The sequence below is a fragment of the Harpia harpyja genome, chromosome 2 (genome assembly GCF_026419915.1).
Source record: "Harpia harpyja isolate bHarHar1 chromosome 2, bHarHar1 primary haplotype, whole genome shotgun sequence".
NCBI classification, from domain to species: domain Eukaryota; kingdom Metazoa; phylum Chordata; class Aves; order Accipitriformes; family Accipitridae; genus Harpia; species Harpia harpyja.
The window spans coordinates 64,554,593-64,579,112 of NC_068941.1; the positions used below are offsets into that span (position 1 = coordinate 64,554,593).

A 24,520-nucleotide genomic window follows, 5' to 3' on the forward strand; every position below is an offset into this window, starting at 1 on the left:
GTAGGACTGCATTTTTCCAAGTCTAGTAAATGGGTTGAGAGGCTTCTGAAGGTGTTTAAAAATTGTTTGAATTACCCAGTGTTCTGGCTTTCACTTAGGTGACACTGTCTGACTCCAGAATTGGCACCTTTTGTCGAACGCCTTCCAGCCTCAACCCTGTAGTGCAGAAGAGAAATAGCACGCATTTGTTTAAGTAATGTCTTCATGCCTCCCTCTACAGCAGCAGCAAATTCAGCTCACTAAGAATTATGATTAGTCCTTGCTGCAGTTTTTTTAGACTCCTTTTGCACATTGTTGTAGGGTTGTACAAGAAATATTCTTTCACTCCTTGGGTAAAATGTTTGAAAGAATGAATAGCTAGTGCTCTGCTCCGAGTCTGTTAGAGCAACTCCTCAAAAGACTGTAAAGGGAAGCTGTGAAAAGGAGATCAAAGTGGGGAGACTAATAAGGAGTTCTTAGCAGATGTGTGCTCAGGGACATTTGGGGTGCAGGCCATAAAGGGAGAATGAGCACTGCAGATCCAGAGTGATCAAATTAGCTGTCATCTTTCCTTGGAGCCTTGAATGTTCTTATCTTTGACTTGCTTCCTATAAGCTCATGCAGATTTTCGTTTTACTTCAGAAGTGCCATTATTCCAGTTCCGCTGGAACTAATCAGATGTCATCTCTTGTTTATTCTGAAAAATGCTAAAAAATTCTTTGAGAGTGCCTTTTCTCTAATCCAACCTTGAAAATTGTTCCTATTTCCAGAGAGCATGTCCTTTTTTTTTTCTTTAAAAATCGTTTTCCCTCTCCCATCTTTTTAATACAGCTCAATTTTTGACATTTTATTTTCAGTTCTTTTTAATTCTAAAACTGCACACTGTCAATATTACGAATGCTGAAACAGGAGTCAGAGCATGGAAAATGTACAGGTCACACACTAAAAGCAGCTTCAGCAGCAAAGGTTCACCTGACAGAAAAAGTGTTTGAAGTCCAGAGGGCTTTCCAGTCAGGCCGTAGGAATTTCAAAGTAGGTCAGACTGGCTGATGGTGTCATCTTAAGCCTTGCTCTGAGATGGTTTTAAAAAGAACTCAGGAAAGTCCTTTTCTACTCTCTACATTCTTTTGAGACTAACAGAAAGGACAGGGCTGTCATCTGAAATAGAACTGGAATGTCTCAAAGATAATCCTATGAGCTGGGTGACTGCTTCTATGATAAAAACACCTCTGTGAATCAGAAAAAAGGTGAAAATCTGTATTTGTCGCTCAAAATACTGTGGCGTTTCAGACTCATTAAAGTTGTTATGAATCCTAACTGGTGGGTGACACTGGAAACATCATTAAAAATCATCTCAACTTGTAATGACTGTGATTTTGTATTATATGATTGAGGCACATTTCGGAGGAAGACATTAACGGCTTCAGTGGATGATCTAAGCAGCATGAAAAAAGTGGAAGAGACAGTTCTTTTGTTTAGCTGACTCAAGCAATGGATGCTGGTGTGTACGAGCAAATCATGGGGAAAAGATGTTTACACATTAATAGACTATACCCTAAAAAGCAGCAAAAAACTTACAGCTTGCTTTGTTTTCTTTGCCTAAAAAAAAAAAAAAGCAGCAAATACCTTTAATATACAAATACAGAAATGACTTGTCTAATTTACTTCTAGCTCATTCTTCAGTGATGAACTGTAATAATGGATCATCTGCAAGGTTGTAGGTATGCAGACATTGTTTTAGGTTTCATCTTGATAAATTTTTTAACTTAGTGAGTGCAAAAGCCTGCCTCCTTTGCCTCTGCATAAAAAGGTGTGCCAAGGCACACTCAGCGTACTGACCTGGAAAAAGGTGGTGATGAAACAAACAACACTCTTCCTTAAAAGTTAAAGGCAACATCTGTTTTTGTCAGACTCTCAGTAAAATCACACTCATCATTCCAAAGGTAATTCACAAAATCAGAAAGTGAAAGACTTCACTGAGTACATCCTCCCAACAGATTATTCTTCAAAACATTCTTTTTCAGTATACTGTCACAGTTCAATATCTCAAATGATTTATTTGACTGATGGAAAAATACAAACCAGCGTGACCAAAATATTCTGGTTACATCCACATAGTACTTTTCTACTGAAATATTATTTACCTGAAATTGATTTAAAGATATAACATTCAGTTTTCCTAGGACAAGATGATTGCATCTGAGATCAGATGGAGTATCCCTATGCTCGTATTCTGCCCTACTTCCCTTCCCACATTGTATGGATGGAAATATTTCAAGTCGCCACATTATTTTTTATAGCTTCTTTTACTTCAGGGTAAGGTACTTTATTCAATACCTGCATAATTTAAGCAAGACAGTGAAACCTCCAGTAAGGAATATCTCAGACAAGCAATCTTTGTCTTAAGAACACCCCTCAATGATTTCAAACATTATTGCCTGAGGCTTCTACTACTATATTGTTCAGCCTCTGCTAAAAGGCACCACTATCAGTCAACACATTTTTCTGACAGGTTTAACACTACATATTCTGCACTGCATTTCAGAGGAAAAAAAAGATCCGTATGAAAAAGTAACTAAATTCATTTATGTCTGAAAACATTAACTCAGCACAGGAACAATATGAAACAGCTATTGCTATGTTCTATGACTCATTTGGCATTAACACGGATTTGGCATTTTACAGATATCTGACACAGAGCTGTACTCCAATGTGGACAGAAAGGTTTCTTGATAAAAAGTAATGACCGAATCAAAGTAAGAATAAATCCAGGATGTAATGATTGATAGGTGAAAACACTAGACTTTTCTTGACAGTCTTTGTTTGAAAAATAAACAAGCTTTTAACCAGGTATTATATTCTGCTTGCCAGCATAGAACAACAGAAAAAAATGCTTTAAACAAATAGGCCTTTTTACAAGCTACTGAATGCTTTCACTGGTGTCCAGATCTTTAAAACTGGAAACTGCTCACGATCAAGTATATGGAGCAAGTACACGGTCCTCAGTCATCCGCACTGAGGAGTTGTTCTTCTGGGTAAAAGTGCGTATACAAGAATGACCCCTGGTCAAGTAAGTACAAGCGTGTGTCTCTTCCAGCAGCCAGACAGGACTACTAGAGAAGAGTCTGCTTATTCCCCTCAAAGTGTAGAAGCCAGAGATGGAATGTTTTGCATCAACTGAACATTATTTTGTAATGCACTTTTGAAATGACGCTTTCAGAAGTAAAGCAATGCCAGACAGAAGTGTCGTGGATGTAACGGTTGGTGGGAGCTGTATCCTACCTTTGGGCTAGTGAGCCTGCTTACTGCTTGCATTTTCCTGTGTCCTGCTTTCTCCCATGTTGAGGTAATGTTAGCTGTGCAATAGGGCGTAAATACCAATGAATGTCAAGCTTTGTTTGCCTTTTCAGCTGCCAAGCGGCTTTCTTATTTTTGTTCACATTGCTGTAAGTTTTGTTTTTACATTCTGTGCAAGTGGACTTGAAGACTGTACCCCTTCTACTTACCCAGAAAGGTATGTCAAATCTAAAGACAGAGAAGTCACAATGCGTGTGACAGCAGAACAGGGACCACAATAGTGTAAGAAAGACACAAACACACCTTTCTGTCCTCTCTTATTTGGACTCAAAAAAGTTACCATGTACAAAGCAGATACATGGTTTCTCTTTTCTAACAAACAGGATAGTATTTCCTCATGCTCTATTTCATTATTTTTATGATGTATGAACTATGCTTCTATGATTACACATATTCAGATGTCAACTACAATTAAAAAGCAGTTAAATACAATTCATGAGTACCAAGAGGAAAAAATACAAAATAGCTGAAAGAAATGTAATAAACAATGAAAACCCAGGAGAACAGGCTACATAAAATATTGGAAGGTTCTTCCTGTCTACAAGGTAAACTAGCCTAAACAAATCCTGAGGTTCACAGCTCAGGATTTTAAGCTAAGGATATGGACAAATTATCATGGTTGCTAGTGTTATTATGAAACGTCATTCCTGCTGCTCAGTTATGGTCTGTCTAGCTACTGCCTCAGAGAAAAGGTGATTGCTCTGATATGTGACCTCCCCACCCAAAGCAATTCTCTCATAACTTCTTTCCACAACTTCTTTTCTATGCCCAAAACCTGTATTTCTGTATTGTCAGTATCAGTAACTCCATTTGATAAAAAGGTTCATAATGTTTAAAGCCCAAATGAAACCCCAAAGTGCTAACCTGGGTAACTCATCTGAGAGGAGATTATTTTGGAGGTGTTTCAATTGCCAAACAAAAGGGAAATTTTCTATTCCTTGCATATTAAAAAGATTAATTTGGCCTGCAATGTTGCTCAGCCGTTGGAATTAAGAAATAGACATAAATGAATATAAAACTATGGGTCAGCAAATACAGAGCTTTACCCGTACTCTTAACTGGCTCAGAAAATTTCTTTTCAGTATAATTCATAATGCATAAACTCCATAATTTTCATTTAGTTATGTTAATACCTACTACTGTACAACTCTTTCAACACAAAGTGTTATGTAAGTGGTACATATTATTATGATGTTATTTGCTACTCTAAATAATATTTAACAAGCACAACACTGATAATTTGTTCATGTTGGCTAAAATTAAATATTGAAACCAACTTTTGAAATATACATTTTTAACTGACAGTTAGGAGGCAAACAATAGAAATGGTCATTTGGGCTGAAATGTTTTAAAAAAAATTACATTCTAATTTGCTTCATACATCGTCTACATCTGAAAGGGTAACATTTAGAATCCGTATTTAAGTCAATGCTAATATCAATAAACTTCAGTTTAAATTAATGCAAAGGATATGCTCTAATGGAAAAGAAATTATTCACTTTGCTAACTACTGCTAAAGTCTAAAAGTCTGGAAGAGTTTTAAAATGTTGTTCAATATTGTATGTGCAAAACCGCGTTTAGTGTCTTCAAAGGACTCTAAGTGGCCAGACATCTCTCATACCATCTCTTCTATCTGTGTACATTAAAGACATTAGGTCTGTGGTTTCTGTTAAGCCCAGTGGTGACAACTGCTGGGAAACTGTCACTCTTGTGCTTTCAAACAACTAGTCTGGATATGTGAAATTTGTAGAACTGGAAGCAATAGCTGGAAAGCATCCTGAATATAAGTAGTACTGTTGCAACCCTAATGGGGAGAGAAAACATGGTTCATCAGTATAGCTGTCATGTATTTCTGGAATTACATTTTACTTTTTAAATACACTTTACTTTTTTTACATCTGCATCATGTTATATTAGCATATATACTCACACAAGATTTCACAATCTGTAGATAACAAAAATGATAAATTACAACAGTTTCAGGCTAACAAGGATAGCCTGAATCACTATATAAAAATCTGATTTCCCCTCAGTTTGAACTCTTGGACAGTTTTGTTTGTAATGTGAGTAGAATAAAATGCCACAGTGTTCAGAAGTAGATTTGACTTTTTAAATACAAACCAGCTAGTCTTTCCATCAACAGAACTAATTTTGAATTTGCTGTAGGTGGAAGAAGTGTCACTGAAATTAGCAATTTGAATTATTACAATGGTTTTAACATGTAGTACTATTTTTGGAATTTCTAATACTGAACGGTATAGCAGCTTTTAATTCTCCATGAACCTAGGCTGTACTAATACATATTTGTATACAAATACAGGATTTAAGAGCTACAAAACCTTGTACTCCATAATTCTGGACATTCCCAGATTTTGCAATTTCTGGAGCACAGAAAGGTACATCAGCTATAACAGCAAATTTACCCTATAACAAAAGGAACCGTACAGTAACCTTTACTACAGCTCTATTCAACTTTCCATTATTATTGTTAAAGGTATTGTTAATTCAGTGCAAAATTGCTTATTGTAAAACAATCTTTTCCTCATTTTTAAGGGAACAGAGCTATTAGATACAGAATGACAATTTGTAGTCACTACTATATGTTTATTTATGTTTAAAGAGAAATGTGATCTAATTAGCAGAGTTACAAGAATTCATGTTGCAGATAGTACACATTTTAGTACTTTTTGAGCATATTACTCCCTCTTGACCTCTTCTTGGTAAAAATGAGGCACATTTTACTCACTGTGCTTTTCAGATGAAGAATAGCTCATGGTGTTTAAAAGAAGAGGTCACTCATAGATCATGGTGTCTAATAAATCACTCACAAACATTTTGGTGATGTCTGACACATGGTTATCCATGTGCTGACCAAGCCTGCTGCTAGACTGTGAATCTTTGTAGAAATCTAAATGCCCATGGATGGGAAGCACTGTAGCATACCCGCAACTCAATTTTAAAGAAAAGAATAGTCTGAAACTATCTGTGAATCAGAAATACTTTGCAGTATTTGGGTAACGGAACAGTAATAATAGACTTATCCCGGGCAACTTGTGAACAGATTACAAAAGGGCTAAACAGCACATCGCAAACTGTCTGCTGTGCTCTGACCAATACAGCAGCAGAATTTAAGAGCTAGCCAGTCTCACTTCAGTCATACAGTTCTTAAGAATCCTCAGGAAATGCAATATTACTACTTTATTATTTGTGGGAGAGGCTGAACACAGAAATGAGAGGTTTATGAGCTGGCACTGAACAGCCAGAATGATACTGTCATTACTTTTTATATAGTTCTTTCTTCAGACATAAATGCGATTGTTTAATTTCAAAATCATTTTACTAGAACATTTCCTAATGTGAAAAAATTGAAAGCTTACCTCTAATAACACACGGTTGATGATGGGGTTAAGAACCTCTGCCTTCATACTGCTCTGTAAACCAGAAAATCGAATTAAATGCCAGGACAAGAAATACATTTAACAAAAATATACTGATATCTGAAAAGTGTTTTTATGAATTCTATAAAGGTCTTGCTTCACCTTGATTCTTATTCAGACTGTTTATCACAGTATTCCTGATAACTGTGTCTACATTTCATACACACTTCAGTAGACCCTATGTATTTCTGTCACTGAGTACAATGAGCTAAGACAGGCCCTGGGTTTTACTTTTTCATAAATTCATATACCAGAGTTTCAAATTGCCTGGTTTCCTATGGATGTGAGATTTATGTGATGACATTGTCCGTCCATCTGTCAGTCAGTGTCCCCCAAATTTTTTAACGCCTTGCTCATTTTCAAGGAGACAAGAAGGAAAAATACAGGTCAGAAGGAAAATTAAGTTCTTAGAAGTTTCACAAATGTCTGTGGTTAGGAGGAAATGAAAGGCCCAGATTAGCTCCCTTACAGAAGAAAAAACAGGTGAAACTTAGATCCCCAAACTGGAGGCAGCATATGTTGAGCTGGACAATGCAGGCTGGCCAGTAAACATTGCTCAGCATGCGTAGCATTTTTGTCAACCACCAGATAGGAATAAAGATGGGTACAATGAGTAGTGACACTACTAGAGGCTAGAAAACCAAGATTCATCAGCTCCTCTGCTTTCTAAAATGGCAAAAGTTCTTTCCATTTTTTATTCCCACTGTTCTTTGCGTTGTGGTTTTTTTGAATGACAGTAACCTCCAGCAAGAGTTGCTTGCTTCCAATACTGAACGGTGGACTTCATTAGAACAAAGGAAACACAATACTGATTAATTTAACTGAAGGGTTTCCACTTACAACCTTGTAGCCTTCATATTACAGATTTAAAGAAACATGAAACACCTTAATTTTAGTTTGGAGAAAGATGGCAGAACAAAGGGAAGATGGTTAGAGAAAAGAAGAGCAATTTTACTGTCAGTTACTAGAAAATCCATTACAAAGTGCACTGTTTAGTTGATTGTCAATAAACTGAAACAGATAGAGCGCAGTATCAATTAAATACTATTGATTGTATGAATCAATAAGTTAAAGTTTGAAAGAACTCTTGCATAGCAAGCAAAGCTGTTATTTCTTACTTCTGCACTACTGCTCACTCAGAAACATCACCATTATAGACTATGTGTACAGCCAGCATTACAACTAATGTCTGAATTACACAGATAGAACTATAGGGATGGCATTATGTTTGAAAAAAACAGTATTTTCTGTTCTAAGCCATTTCTCAGTTTCCCAGGAGTTAATGGACTTTGCAGGATAGTGGAAAGTGTTTGTGAACCCGGGTACTGTTGGCAGGTTAAGGAGGAAGTTGAACCACTGGGACATGCAGGAAGATGTAGATTTTCTACAGTCCTGTGCGACAGGCGCTCCTTAATTTCCTACTGATTATGGTGAGCAGAAGGCCCACATCTTCCTCCAAAAGCTTACATGGATGGGACACCACATAAAGATCACCAGACTGCCCTACTAAAATTCTCTTCTAGAGAGTATTTTGGCAATGGGAAGTATCTTTTGCTCAATTTCTTATGTGTCCACACAAATGTCCACAAAAGCAATCTGGTCCTAAAAACTGAGTACAGAGTTGATAAGAACAAAACCTAGTGCAATGCTTATGAAAGCTTTAGTTTCCAATTTTCTGATCTGGGCCAGCTTAATATTTCATGTGCAATTTATTTTTATATGTCTGTGCACGTATTTATTGCAAGTGGCACACAAAGATATGCTAAACTACAATCCCAAAATGCAAAATAAGCAGTTTCTCCCAGAGTAATGGGAAGGAATGTAAATTATTCAGAATAAAAGCAACCCCATAAATCATGTTCTCTACAAATAACTCTGAAAAAACTGCTCAGATATGTGCTGGAAGAGCTCATGGGAGAACTGGGAAAATTTCCTTTGATGTACATTCACGTTTTCATGGAGTAATCAGGAGAGCCAGAGTTTGTTCTTTGACGTTTACAGAACAATTTCAGCAACAGCGCAATTTTTGCCTCTGGATCCTGCTAGAATACTCGGATGTCAGTCATCTTTGAAACATCTTGAAAAGCAGGATACTATTTCTAGCAAAGATGTTCACGGATAAATGGATGTTCCTAAATGGAATATTTTGAGATACAAGACAGAGTGATTTTTTTAAAGATGGACAACCAAACAGATTTTCTAATCTCTTAAACCTTTTAAAAACATAGTGACCCTAGGCCAGGGGATTTAGCAAAGCCTAAGAAGAGAGCTCGTGAAACTATCTTAAGGTACTGGAAGTGTTATCTGGTAATGACTTTTACACAAATACATTCAAAAGGGATAGGCTGAGTAGGAGAAGAGAATATCATCAAGTTGTGGGACTTCAAATGTGGGGCCCTTTCAGCATGAGAAGATAAGAAGTGCTATGTGGTAATCAGGAAAAATGGGAAATGGTGTCTAGAAAGAGAGATTTTTAGAAGGCAAGGGACACACAGCAGTCTACCAAGCCTTATAAACTTGCTCTGCAACAGGGAATCTCCTGTAAAAATGCTCTGTGCTGTTGATCTGAGGAAAGAAGTGCTCTCTTTGCTGGTACCTCATGTAAAGCCACTGGACTTGGGTAATAATTTCTGTTTCAAGAAGTGAACTATGTTAAAAAAAGCCCAAATGCTACAGAAAATGCTGTTATCTTACCCCAGCTGCTGTTAAAGAATCAGAAAACTTCTTTGATAAAGATGAAACTTCATTGCACATGGCACTTGTTAAACTGGTTTAAAAAAAAGAGACAAATATAAAAATACATTCTTGTCCTGTCAACGGATAAAACCCCTATGACTGTCCCAAGCACACACTTCATCTTAGAAGCCAAGAATGTTCTTAAGGCAATTTTGCTTCTAGTAATTTTTTAAATATTTGGGGATAGACTTTGTTCATGGTATAGTTTTTATATTCCTCCACTGATGTAGTGGTTTAACCCCAGCCAGCAACTAAGCACCATGCAGCCGCTCACTCACTTCCCCACACCCCACCCCCGCAGTGGGATGGGGGAGAAAATTGGGAAAAGAAGTAAAACTCATGGCTTGAGATAAGAACAGTTTAATAGAACAGAAAAGAAGAAACTAATAATGATAATGATAATGATAATGATAACACTAATAAAATGACAACACTAACAATAAAAGGATTGGAATATACAAATAATGCACAATGCAACTGCTCACCACCCGCCGATCGACGCCCAGTTAGTCCCTGAGCAGCGATCCCCCCGCCCCCACTCCCCCTAGTTTATATATTAGATGTGACGTCACACAGTATGGAATACCCTTTGGCCACTTTGGGTCAGCTGTCCTGGTGTGTCCCCTCCCAACTTCTTGTGCCCCTCCAGCCTTCTTGCTGGCTGGGCATGGGAAGCTGAAAAATCTTTGACTTTAGACTAAACATTACTTAGCAATAACTGAAAACATCAGCGTTACCAACATTCTTCTCATACCTAACTCAAAAACATAGCACTGTACCACCTACTAGGAAGACAATTAACTCTATCCCAGCTGAAACCAGGACAACTGAAAAATCCATTGCTGACTACAGCAGCAAAAAGATGTCACATTGGCTCAAATGCTAGTCTTTTTTGGTAGGGCAATGTTTCAATTTTTTCAATTCTAAACTTCTGATGATTGCAGCAACACAACTTCTACAAATACTGGTAGAAATAAATCAAACTTTAATGAGGACAGTGAGACGTTTCCTATCTAAGCAATAAAACATCTACTCTGTACTAAAAGAGGAAGTACCCTCGTGGTTAAAATACAAGAGAACAAGGAGATCTAGTTCTATTCCTAGATCTTTCACTGTTTTGCTAAACATTCACAAGTGCATCATATAGAATCTCATCCTGCAAGGTGCACCATACCCTAGCTCTAATTCTGAAAAATACTTGTTCAAGTACTTTGTTTTAGACTGAAGTGTTCCTATGGACTTTGCCATTGTTACTAGCACTCCTAAGGATAAACACTTGTTTTAATACTTTACTTACTTAGGACTCAAGTGCTTACAACATTTTAACGTCAAAATTCCACTGGAATCAGTAGAATTGATTACTAGAGAGAGCTTGAGATCTGAATTTTGAATCCCACTAGATAAACTGGCTTCTTAATTTATGTATGTTTTGTCATGGTTTACTATGAAGTTGCTGACAAATGTGGTCTTATAGTTTAGAACTACAGATTGATTTTTGTATATTTTTGGCAGGTAAACACTAGATAATGAAACTCTATTGGCCAATAGTAAGACTGCATTATGCACTCCAAAAGCAAATTCTGTATGTGCTAGCACAGTATCTTTTGCAGAGTGAACAGGAAATGCAACCCAAATGAGCATGTACATTCACTTGCTGAAGCAGAAACAACTTTCAGCCTGTGAATAGGTCATGTTTTTGTAAACATACATATGTTAGCCGTGTCAAAAAAATGACAGGTAGCCTATGTAACTTGATTACATGAGAAAATATAGCACCAGGACCCCTACAGCCAATGCCGTTTGTTGATCCACGAAATTACTGTGCCTTCAAGTGCCAAAAGCTGAACAGAACTTCATGAGTTTTAAGCAAATGTCAAATGTTCAAATATGAAGTACATAATACTCACTTTGTCAGTACTTTTGCTTGATCTTGAGCTGTTTTTTCTACTTCCTGACCATGTAGAATTAATTCTGCTACCTTATGAAGCTGTTCAATACAACGAGCAGTTACCTCAGCCAGACTTTCAATGGACAGCATGTAGATTTCCTTAAATTAAAAACAGGGAATAATATAATCAGTAATAACAACATTGATAAATATACATATAGATATATACATACAAAAGAATTTGAAACATAGGAGCCCTCGCCGCCCCAATTGGAAATTCCACCACATACATAGTGAGGTAATATCAGCCATAATGTCATCCTCACAAACAATACTGGAAAATGAAATATCCACAGATTATAAAATACAGACCTTATCCTGAAAAATTAGTAAGAACAAGTCTACCATTTATTTGGATGGGAACTAGGTCAGGCTCTCAGATTTCCTAACATAGCACTTTTAAACCTAGTCCTAACAAATACAAAGATCCCTTAACTCTAGAAGAAGTCATAATTACTTTCATATGGAGCCAAAAGTATTGTCATCCCTCAGATGAATCTCCAGAGTAGAAATGGGTAATATTCCCAATAAAAAAGTGGCTTTTATCAGCAACGATAAAAAATTCTGTCTAGCACTATGGCATTACAGCTTTCACAAGCTGATGCCAGCTGGAAATCTGCAATCGCATAAAAATCTGTAATATATACTGTGTAACTCTGTCTCCTTCTTTGGAGCTTTTTTGTAAGGAAACATGACAGATAATTTCTTTATTAGAATTCATTCAAAAGGTCTTGACAAAGATACCAACAACATTTAATATTGTTATAACTTGGCATAAAACATTCAATCACAATTAACCTTATCAACAAGAAGGGTTGTCTAAACAGACACAATACTTTTAGCCTTAAGAGCTATCTTTCATAAAGGGAGTGAACACTTGGGAGTTGCCTAAATAATATTTCTGTTTTGTCTGTTTGTGATTTATACAGTTTAAGAGTTTAAGTAAAGTTTGAGAATTTTCCATGAATTGTCACTGGGAGAAAGAGATGTCAAGGAATGCTGAGATATGACTTTCAATGTGCTATCGACATTACACCACAGAATCCCTCAGCTCACTGTATGTTGTGTAACGCAACACACAAAAACATAGATATAGAAAAATAAAAACAATGTGATAGGCAGAGGACCTGCTACTTTGATATTTACTTCTGGGAACAGACTAACAGTAAAAATATTTATGTAAGTTAGCTTCCTACTGGGTCTACAGTGAATAGTTATACGGTAATACTTCTTAATACTTCCATGAGTTTAAAAAATAAGGACAACATATAAAACCAACACACAAAGATAAAGAAGTAATCTTATCAAAGTATGACAACTTGTTTAATGAAACTTGTCCTCGAAAAGCTATCTTACCTCCACAGTTTTGTTTTTATCTACTTCTGTTTTATCACTGTCAATTTTATCTTCTTTTTCAGTCTTTTCTTCACCAGGTTCTCCAGGTTTTTCTTTTAGCTTCTCTTCTATGTCTACTGGGATGGAAAAACTGGCTTTTTCCAGCCATTCATGAGCTTTTTTCCTAGCCTGTCAAAGAAAGAACCCAACCCCAAAGTTCAGGTCAAAAAGGGAATATCAAATGATGTTCCTGAACAGTAATTAACAATACATTTAATTGCTTCCCTTTTACATTCAGAAGTTTAAACATATCAAGCTTCTGCATGGCATTTAGTCAAGTGTGTATTTAAGAAACTGTAGGGAAAAGCATTTCTGACTGCATAAAGATGGATCAGCCAGGGATAATTCCTCTACAGGTATGATATTCCTAACCAACACATAGAGTTGGCATTAATACCAAAGTTACTAATATTTCAGCTTTATGAAGTACCTTCCAAAAGAATTTACACAGAAATAATTTTCCTAAATAAAAAAGATAAGAAGGTGGTATAAAAAAATAAAAAAAAATACAGGAGAGGTAAGAGAGATGTACTAAATTCTTAAAGGAAAAATAAATAGAAAATCACTGTATCTTCAGCTGCCTTCCCAGGCATGAAAGTAGGTCAAAAGTGGAAAAGCCTTGAAGTTTTATACAACTTCAGACTACTGTTATGGTTAGTAGGAAACTTATGATGTCTCTTTTTTAACATGAAGTCAAATTAAAATATGTTAAGACCTAAGCCTAAGCTAGTTATCCAGCTAGTCTATCTTTGTAGCTAGAGATAAACATTCATGTGAGCCTAAGATCAGCAGTTGAATCACCTTTAAAGGGGCCCGATGGTACAAATGTGACTAGTGAAGTGACTAGCTTCTAGCCATCTAACTTTTAGATGATTGAAGCTAGATGAGATAAATCTAAAACTTTGCTAAGAAGGTCTGGAGAAGTCCCTCAGAAGAATAAACATGATGAGCAAGAAAAATAATTCTGAACCTGACCTTTGTTCCCAGCACGTAAGACCAAATCTACTGTGCTCGTGAACTCTGTTCTGCTGAGACATCCCTGGTTCAAGGCTTTCTAACATGGCCCATTGTGCTAGCTAGTCATTGCAACCGTATTGACTTACTAATCTCACTTCTTCTAAGAAAGCTTTTCTGTATTTATCCTTTTAGTCCCGCCCTCCTGTACTTTGCTTTTTGAACTGTCTGAACTGAGCTAGGTACTGCTCTGTGTCAGATTTCAGAACAAAGCCCTCCCTCTTCGTCCAATAAACAGAGAGAAGCTCACCAACAGGCGCTAACCTTGTTAAGTTTGTCAGGAGTAGCAGCAACGTGCAATTCAAACAGCAGTTCAGTAAGCATGCTGACAAACTCTTCTCCCATATCTGCTGCAAGAAAAAACAAGACAATTTTTTGTTAGGGTGTTATCACTATAATATTTTACACAATCAAATACATCCAATCAAGTAGTTTCCCCAAGAACTCTAGCACTTGAAAAACAGTGACAGTGATACAAGAAAGGGGTGTGTGGGTGTGTGCGTGTATATGCTCAAATAAAGACGAGAACAAGTAACAGAGATACCTGTACAACCAGATATGCTAGCCAGACACTTCCAACTACTCTTTCCACCCCATTCTAAATTCCACTAAGTTTCACAAAAACAGGTAAGAGGAGAAGAAGTTGCATGATCCCTAGTTATCTGACAAAAATACAAGACCCACAAAATAACCAAAGAAGAGATACTAACCTATTCTTTCAAACTAAAGAATAAAAACTGCAGCAGGACCAGATACAAATAAGTTTCAGAGGAAACATACTGGAAAATGTTCTCTCTTGCTCTGTCTGCAAACCACAGCTAAGAGGTGTGTTTTCTTTCTATTTTAAGATTGAGCTTTTCTTAAATGAAGAATGTTTTCTGTTCTGCTTTGGAGTAATGAGCCTTAAAGAATCTGCACTTCCATTTCACAAGATTAATGAGCAAAGATAAATATCACTAGTATTCGAACTTCATTTTTATTATATATATTCCTTTGACTACTTGCAGTTGCCATATTCTAACATGCTCTAAGTTCCTAAAAGTTGGTATTTTGGTTGGTTCTGTTCATCTGCACTTACTGAGTTTGGAATCTTCATTAACACTTTCTGGTGGAATATACAAAATCCATTTTTTTTAGCCTGATGACACTAAAAGGTTGAAGTCCCCATACTGAGCCTGATAAAAGTCCAGCTACTTCAAAAATGAATTTTTTGTCTTACTGTATTCCCACTTTTTTTATTAATTTATTAGCTAGGGCCAGTTTTTCTATTTTTATGCAAATCTTTAATACTGGGCTTAAAAGCTGAGGGACATTACTCTCCAATGACTTTGGGGATTTTGATAGAACTGTTTACAGTCCACAATACCTTGCAACATGTGGAAAGGTGGTGGAATCTGACACTCGGATTATACTTTCCTAGAGCAAAGGACATCTAACACTTGCTTGTAAAGATAGTGCCCATCTTCGGTGCTATAAAATAAATTAGTATTTAGCACGAAGAACTCTTCACCCACAATGACCAAGAGACTGAGCTTTGCTCTTAACAGCAGGGGAACAAGTCAAGAAGATTGTATTCTGGCAGGCCAAAGAGATGCACAGAGTTAATTTAATTGCTGCCCTTATCAGTAAATTTTGGCAATAGGATTTTCAGGTTTTGCAATATAGCACCTCTTGGATACACTGAATTCACTTGTTCTTAAAATGATGCCAAATTGTTTTATAAACTGCAGCATGCTGAAAACTGATAAGCAGTTCACTGGATCAAAGCAAAATTACCAAAATTGTTGATAACTGGCATATTCAATTCAATACTAACTTTGGTTACCGTCTCCCTTAACCTCACATATGAATTTTTTGGTGTTAATGGCTTTCAAAATGTAGGTAAAGCTACTTTTTCAGATATTCTCCTCTCATTATTTCATAAACAACTGAAAGGAGAAGAAGCTGCAGTGAAAAATACATGAAAGGACTGCATAATCAAAAGAAACATTAGAGAAGGGTATGCATTTGGCTTTCTCCTACTTGTGTAAGAAAATATCTTTTCCTTTTCTTTCTTTTCATATTGATTTTGCACCTATCTGATTGTTAAGCAAAGACACAAAAAAACGATTCCAGTTTCAAAGTTGCCAAGAACAAAGCCTAGCCCAAATCCTTTCCCAAAACAGTCCTCCAAAGATCATTGCAGTAATTTCTCCTTGTGTAGGACGGAAAGTGTTTACGGTAGAAACTAAAAGCAGCACTAACACGTCTGAATGAGATCCTGAGAATCTAGGGTAAGACAGGATCCTGAGAGTTCACATAAAACAAATGGCTGGCCACTCTTTTCAAACACTCGAATGCAAAGTACTGGTTTTCCTCCCAGTTAGTCTTTTTTTTGCTGAGTATATATAGCGCTGACAAATGACACCATATAAATAAGATGATTTTGATGATGAGAAAGTGGTAACAAATTAGCAGTAAGTGGTAATTAACTTGTTTTCAAATACTGCTCAGTGGCTTGATAAGATTTAACATTTTCAAACACCATTAGTTAATCTCTGTCTTTTGTAGGGGGGTGGCTTCCTTAGGAAGAAACCACAAGTTTTATTGAGCTGGGAAGCACAAATCAAAATCCTACTGAAGGCAAGTTAGGTGTAGTTTTAAACTGTTTAGCAAGCAGGATTAGAACATAGAACATTACAACATAGCCTGCTACTTCTTGCTAGATAGCTAGCTTAAGTAAAAATATGTAATTCTTTACAAAAAATACGCTATTAGAAGAGCATATGGCTCACTGACTTGATTTTATAAGTGTAAAACCTATTAATGTGCTTATCAGAAGGTTAATTGTATTAACTGGCTTGAGCTAAGAACACAAACTAGAAGGAAGCCTTCTCTTCACAGCAAGACATGAGCTGCATTTAATCCTGATCAGCAAACCTGTTGTTAAATTTTACTGTCTTTTATCTATACGTAATTATTAATTATGCCACAGAAAGATGCTTAAGGTCCCAACAAGTCATTTCAGGTAAACAATTCCAGTTTAAAAAAAAAAACAAATCCCAAACAATTCAAACCTAGACCCTAAAAGATCAAGTGTGCTCCCAGAAGGATACATATCGATGCCCCCCAGAAAATATGACCAGAATACTAAGCGTAGTCAATAGCAAGTCACTGGAATCCAACTTAAATTATGTAAAGATTGGCAAACTAAAGTATCAATAAAACATTAAACTGTTCAAAAGAACTGTGCTCCATGAGGGGAAAAGGATGTGCAAATCACATAGAACACTACATGGAAAGGTGCTGGATATTGTTTTTATCTAAATATGGCAGACAATTGTCATGTAAAGGCCTATTAATGCAATTTTTTAAGTTTTACAAGGTTTTATGCATTTGCTGCATAAATGCACTTAATAAAAACACTTAAATTCTATGCATTAAGAAATTCAGGAAAACATCTGTCTTCCCTGACTCAGGAGGATCGTAAGAAGCCTTCATTCACTCTAACAAGATTTTAATGAAGATAACACATTTTTGTGACTGGGAAAGGTACCCAGACTAGGACACTGTCTAGAAGGGACATGTCAAAGCACTATACAGTGTTAAGAGCACTATCAGTGCAGTGTTGCATGTACTACGGATTATGGGTGACAGGCTGAAGAAAGAAGTAAAGGCCACATGTCCCAGGTTAGGAGTCTGACCACAGAATTGTAGGCTCAGCCCTAACAGCTACTTTGAAAAGTGATTAACCTTTCTATTCTTTTTGTGTCCTCCGGTGGAATTAAAATTTATCCAACTTAATACTAATAAATGAAATTGATCTCTAGTTCAAGTACTAATAAATCTTGAGCCTGCTTGCACTAAAGGATGTGAGTCATTTTGAACTGCAGCCTGAAGTAACACCCATTCAGCTGTAAGGTGGAGAGAACCCATGTGTGGTTATTATTTCCACTGTCAGAGAGGAGGATATGTTTCACTGCTGACTGGTTTGCTTTTGCAGGGGAAAACCTGCAGCACACTCTGATTTGGTCTTTTTGGTTTTTTTAAGGTGCTCATTGCCTTGGTCCCAGCCTATTTAAAAAGCCAGTGAATGTTTCAAGGAGCATGATCAGCAGCTGTGCTTCACTGAAAAAACAGAACTTCTGACTACCAGAGAAAACATCACTTTGTGCTTTTCCTGGGGGCTACTTTCAAAGCAAGGAACTATTTCCCACAGAAATTAAGGAATAACAAACAGCTCATGAATCCTCGCTCTTAAGCAGGTAATACACTTTCTTGACTTCTATTTCTCACAATCCCACAGAGGAATGTGCGGTTTTAAAGAGTAACAAGGGAAAAAAAAACAGCACAAAACTCTACCATACTAAGACTTTACACTGAACACTCGCTGTCCCCCCCGAGAAGAAAGAATAAGCTCCCTGTGAGAGACATCAGGCATACTGAGTAAGCACTGCTAGAAAGAGCAGTCTGAGCAGAAAAGACTTTCCAGTAGAACATGTGGATGTTAACAGTTTTTCTAACTTTTCTGAAGGCTAGAGAAATCATACCTCACCATCTTGCAAAATGTAGGTTTTATGGGCAAAGCACCCCTGAGAAGATCAAGATGACATGGAAGAAATATCTTTTTATGTTTCTGTGTTTCTGAAACACAGCAATATGGTGTTCAATGGCATAAGCCAGTCTTCAGTCAGGTCAAGGGGATTGTTTCTATTAGCTAGAAGAGGTTTGGTATGGACCTCACAGGCCTGGAGGCATGAACTATGGTGGCTTTAAGCTAACTTTGTATCCTTCTGTTCTCAGCCTGTTCTGGGGAATGCCAAAATTCCTGACCTGTTTAAGACACCTATTTTGCCCCTAAACAAAGCACCCACCCATTTTACTGTAACTTTTGTGAGCTGATCTATGGCCTGTCATGCTGGTCCCATTCTCTTCAATGCTGTGCACTATGTCATAGTTACGGCATGCTTCTGCTGCTATTACTTCTTTCTCACACTCCACGCGCCACGTCTTGCCAAGCAATACCTAGAAAGCAGCTTTGCCACTATGTTTCAAAGTGACTTTCCTTCAAAAAGTTCAGGGTTCTTAAGTCTCTTCATTACACTCTGATCTTTTCCCTACCTAGCAAGGGAGGGTGCAAAGTGAGGATGAAGTTGCTAAACAGAAAAGCATTGCTAAACACTCCAAAACTTTCAGATTACACAATTTCATAAACAGATTGTGTAAGAAAACCTGAGTTATCCAAAAGGTTATTATTTTTCCTTCTTATTTTTGTTTTACTTTCACTGATGATATAGCAAAGTAATATAATACTTCCTTACATTTTCTTTTCTATATCTCATACTTCAATTACAATATAAATTCAAAATTAAGCATTGATCAGCTTCCAGAACTTTTAGAGTATTAATTTTAGTGACTACCTTATGAAGAGTATTAGGATATCAGAAATTATAGTTTGGATTGTAATTTTTGAAATTACTATATACAGAAGTAACAATTATTCATATGGTTAAGTCTCTGTGTTTCTAATTACCTTTCTGTGCCTGCACCACTTCGTCATCTGATTCGTTTGGAACAAAAATCTCTTTTATAGCAATTAAATCCTTTTTCACAGTCTCCAACTGCTCTCCATCAAGTGCTGCTAAATATGACTGAATCTGTAAAAGAAAGGACAGTAAGCATTCCTAACCAAAACAGAGCATTTCTTAAATGCTAATTTAGAGCCTGATACCAAAATAGGCTAAGAAATGGAAACTTCCATTATGCTCAAATCTTGGCTCTAACCTTCCAACGTAGACACTTTTTTGGTTCGCATCAACAAAAATTTGTTGAGTATCACAAAAATTACACCAGCCTTGCAAGATCATCAGGTGTCTACCTTCTCCCAGAACATTAGTTTTGAATTATAAATCGATGGTTTAATTGCAAACTGTAATAAGCATTTTGGGATTGCTTGGATGAAGACAGCAGGCAGAAAAAGCACAGGCAGAATTCATGGTTAGTGTCAGCACTCACAGGAAGAGTTGGAAAAAGAAGCCTGTTTCCCCTCTTCCAAAATGCAACCAAAAGTATTGACAGTCTACCAGTCTACCTGTTCTGAAGAATGTATTGACGTGTCTTTGCATGTCTCAGGTATCTGCAAGTCCCTGCATATCTAACAGGTTGGCATGCCTAAGAGGGATGGAAACAGATTCTTTGCATCACTGTTTGTTTGCACTACAGTTACATAGTGTTAAACCCATGATCACACTCTCTGCCTATGGAAGCCAAGAGAAATGCCTTCTCTCCCTTTGATATAAAATTTTACTTTTATGTTTGTTTCAAGGGTTTTCTTCTAAGCTTGCTTGGCAGACATGCAGGCTGGCTCAGTGAGAGACTGGAGAAAGATGTTATTTTCTTATGTTCCTCCTTGATGTGTCCAGCTCATATGCTCAGAGTTAAATGCAAGATAAAGTTGGGAGACCTAACGCAGGTTGTGAAGGACTACCTAGGGCTTTTTTGTCCCTCTCTATAGCATTATCCATTTCATAGGATTAACTGGGAACTTTTTAAAATGGAAACTTTTAAAATAAAAGCTTAAAAATATTTTAAAATCCCTGCTATTAGAAGCACATTGGACATTAGCAATGCCTTCAGTCTCTCTTGTGCTCCTCCTGTGGCTTTTGGGCTGTTAGTATAGGTCTCAAACTTACAGTACTGTAAGTATTTTGTGGGCGTGGGTATGGTAATTATGAGGGAATTGCACTTGTTGACCCACACAGACGCATTCAATCCTGTTGGAGTGAGTAGGACTATGAACAAGGGGTTATCGAGGACATAACATGAAGCACGTCAGAAACTTTATGGTAACAACTTGCACAAGTCTTATTTACCCTGTGGTATTTCACAGTAAAAGAAAAATAGTATTGACACATGCAATTAACCTGAACTTGTTTTCTATTTACCTCTTTCCTGTTTCGTGGTTATTCTGGTTTTTTTTTGTTTTCTTCCAAAAGCAGGCCCTTGAACCTTACATGTGGGTTTTGAATTTATAATTTTTCATTTAGACATAATTGCAAAAAATAAAAACAACATGGACAGTATGTACCTAGCTGTTATTAACATAAGCTTCTTTTACTTGTGAAAGCAAATAAAACTTTTTAAAAAATAAGTTGGTTATTTTTTATTAAAAATAACCCAGAGGGCAAGGAGTGCTAATTACAAAAACAAAAAAGAAGAAAACTTGTATTTTAAGAAATTTACTCAGGAAACTGTTTCAGTATAAAATACCACTCCTAGGAGTCTACAAAATTCCATTAATCTACTGTCAGAGATCTACTGATCTACTAGTAGAGTCAATAAATTGACAGCTGAAATTAAAAAATATATTTATCAAATAGGCCTTAGTAACATTAGCATATTCTTCAGAGACACATTTGTATACTTCCAGTAATAATATCCTGGAGCAGTTTTATGTAACTTTAAAACTACACAATAAAGAAGGCTTAGAAATTGAATAAGTAATCTGGGATTAATTTTAAATCACTAGCCTCCAGGTGTAGTAGGTCTGGAATACCTGAATGTAAGTGTCAGTGCCTGATACAAAACCAGAAGACTTCAACCTCCTTGCAAATTCTGAAAAGACATCTGCATAGTGTCACAAGCTGAAAAATATATACGGTCCTAACAAAAATAACTTTCAGTTCTGAAGTTGTTTGTATTGCATTAATCTTGGAATTAAATTTTAGGTGTATTGAGATTGATTTCCTGAAGCCAAGGACTGGCCCGTGGGACCTATCCAGCTTTCTCTGAAGTTGATGGAAAACTTACTGTTCATTTCTCATGCACCTGCAGAGTGAAATTAATGTAAAGATCAATTTTTTACCAACCATTTTGATTTATGCTGTCTGCATACTGTACCTGAGCTTCACTTTCATTTGACAGGATTTCCAGAGCTTCAAGATGAGACAAACCTTGGAATTCATCAAAAAGTAGTCCATAATGTGCTGTTCTTTCAACTGTAACTTGCTGGGCCCGCCTCTGTTTCTCTTTTTCTTTAGCTTCTCGCAACAGCTGCAAAAATATACATTATTCCTGTTGTTTTATTGGTAATGCTGTTAGTATGACAGATTTTATTACTTTCTGCTTCTGCTTGTCTAGGAAGTAGTAATAAAATTTGGGACTATCACACTTGCAGAGCTGAAATTTTAGAGCTGAAATATCTAACTTCTTTTTTGATAAACTTCGCTAATAAAATATTTAAGTAGTATTCTAAGCGTTGTTTTCCCAAGGTAATTGCTAACCATCTTTTTTTAAAATACAATGAACAAACAAATAATCTTGCTTATGTTCTCAAAAGCAATGTCAGCTATGGATACCGTATAATAAATTTAGCCACCAATTACAATGAAAGAAAAATAAGAAGGACTATTACATACACAGCCCTGAAGAGTCATGCAATCCATTCCACAGACCACAAAATAGGAAGAATATTATTTCCAGGACCTACCTACCTACTTGCATAAATATTGCACTTACATAAATATTTCCTGTGAAATATTTTTAGCAGACACTGAAGTCAGTTTTATGTGACAGCAGGACTGACAAAAGAGATTGGTCTAGTAAGGTATGACTTCTATCAAAGGTGGGGCAGAACTACACTCTGTATACTTGGGTATATTTTGGAGTGATCTTCTTATACACTTCTATTAGTGTATAAGAAGGCTAGAATAGTGTATAGAATAGGATCTTCTATTTCTTCCTTCTATTCCCCGGAAGGAATGGCCTCTCATATGAATTTGCTACAGTAAAGCTGGTAAATACATCTGAAGTGCATCTTAAGTCACATATAAGCCTCTGAATATAGGTGAACTCCCACCACTTACACTATTGCATCATTCAAAATTTCTACGAAATTCTCTTCAGTTATTCATTTGTTACAAAAGACTTATGATGGTAGATTTTTCAGTCTCCACCTTAAAAAGATCACTCACAAAGTTTTATGTACAAATCACTGAAAAGGAAGCACTGTTATATGACCCCTGAGAACTGATTTATGTCACTTTCTGCCTCAGATTTTATGTGTGAATTCATGCATATTGTTTAGGAAGGTATTCTCAAAAGCTCATTTTAACCCTGTGGACCTTAACAAGAGTTACTTGCTTTTGGCCTACTACAACAGTATCAGTCCATTCACACTTACAATGACAAACACTAAAGATGAAACATCTCATTAAAAGAAAAATACCTTACTTCTCTCTACATGGAAGTAAACATGCAGTAAAATTAAAAGTTTTTTTCAATGTCTATTGATTTCCACAGCCTCCCTCCTCTCAGTGTCTGGAGAGCTAAAATAATTTTGTACTGACAGCACTTATACTTCTGTGTTTATCATGTCTGAACTTTTAAACATGAGTCACGACTGTGTAAGGGTACCATTAGTTTAGATGGACATTAAGATAGAACTCTTCACAGCTTTAATTCCTAATGAAACATATGTCGTATTCCAGTATTACTCATTTCCAAGGAAAGTAGTACAGTGATGTTTATGCTGGAAGATATCTATCTACAGCTGTTACAAAAACACCAACAATTTGATTCTGTCTCCAGAGTGTAATGATTTATCACCACATATACTATCTTACCAAAATCAGCTATTGCACATGTGATTATGCAGAAAAGATGCTTTTACATGATCTTTTGTGGTTCTGTGAAGAAAAATAAAGTGGAGCAAATATAAAGCATAATATTTATTTCCATAAGCTTAGCCAATATCTACTGCAATAAATAAAGCCTCTCCCTGAGGCATGTGAAATTCTGGAAGAAGAATCTGAAACTGCATTGACAGAGCTGTATTGAAATAAATCCAACCTGAGATAGAGAAACTGTTCTTGCCATTAGTGTTTTGGTTCTCTTAAATCCAGGATCGCTTTCTGCAAGGACATTCATGGTTGTCTTCCCAATGAATTCCAAAGCATCTAAGCCTCCAGATAATACACTTTTCCCCTGTATAAAACAACGCAATGTGGTTATTTTCTTTTCACTTTATGCTAATATGAACTGTAAAGAGTATTGCTTTTGCTGACACCGTCTTTGAACATTCAGGTCCCTAGATTTTCTATGCTTTAACTAACAACAGGCTTTATAAAATTATGTAACTTTGTTCTGAATACATTTTCAAAAATAAAATAAATTAACTATACAAATCTTTCTAGTTAATTAAAAGACTCACACTGGAGGAAATGTAACACCTGTTGCCAATAAAAAAATTATGAATAATACCACTTTAATTTCATCCAAAGTGGCATCTAGTCCATGGGAACATATTTTAGATACAAATAATATGGAGCCAAAGTCCATCAGGAACAGGATGACCCTGCCTTACCTAACCGATTTCTAAAATTTTGACACTTGTGATGACTCTGGAACTGTCTATCAAAATACAGTTGTTTTTCCTGTGCCTTCATATTAACATTTGCCCTCACTCACAAAATTTCATGTACACTGAAGAATAATTTTCACTGGCTAAAGATTTCCATTTCAATCTGGATTATGCATCTGTCAGATACTCAAATGCTGTAACCTGATGTATAATGATGTAACCTGATATATAATGGAAAACCCTACCAAAGTCTCAAATGGCATTACCGGCAACTTACTGAGACATTAAGTTATTCTTTTTGTTTGGTGACATTCA

The 24,520-nt window shown here is 36.4% G+C and overlaps 1 protein-coding gene across 3 annotated transcripts in view; it reads right to left on the reverse strand.

The window, feature by feature from the left end:
- Positions 1 to 2,005: 2,005 nt before the first annotated feature.
- FAM114A1 (family with sequence similarity 114 member A1) overlaps positions 2,006 to 24,520 on the reverse strand; it is a 38,338-nt gene continuing 15,823 nt past the window's right edge. For 2 of the 3 annotated variants that reach the window (XM_052780256.1, XM_052780259.1), the window contains 9 exons: positions 23,695 to 23,829; positions 21,745 to 21,897; positions 19,379 to 19,502; positions 14,131 to 14,216; positions 12,814 to 12,981; positions 11,417 to 11,556; positions 9,468 to 9,540; positions 6,714 to 6,767; positions 2,006 to 5,140 (listed from right to left, as the gene is read on the reverse strand). In XM_052780256.1, coding sequence (XP_052636216.1) covers positions 5,039 to 5,140; positions 6,714 to 6,767; positions 9,468 to 9,540; positions 11,417 to 11,556; positions 12,814 to 12,981; positions 14,131 to 14,216; positions 19,379 to 19,502; positions 21,745 to 21,897; positions 23,695 to 23,829 — 1,035 coding nt within the window. In that variant the 3' untranslated portion in view covers positions 2,006 to 5,038. The remainder of the gene's footprint in view (positions 5,141 to 6,713; positions 6,768 to 9,467; positions 9,541 to 11,416; positions 11,557 to 12,813; positions 12,982 to 14,130; positions 14,217 to 19,378; positions 19,503 to 21,744; positions 21,898 to 23,694; positions 23,830 to 24,520) is intronic. The other variant, XM_052780258.1, reaches the window with a different exon arrangement.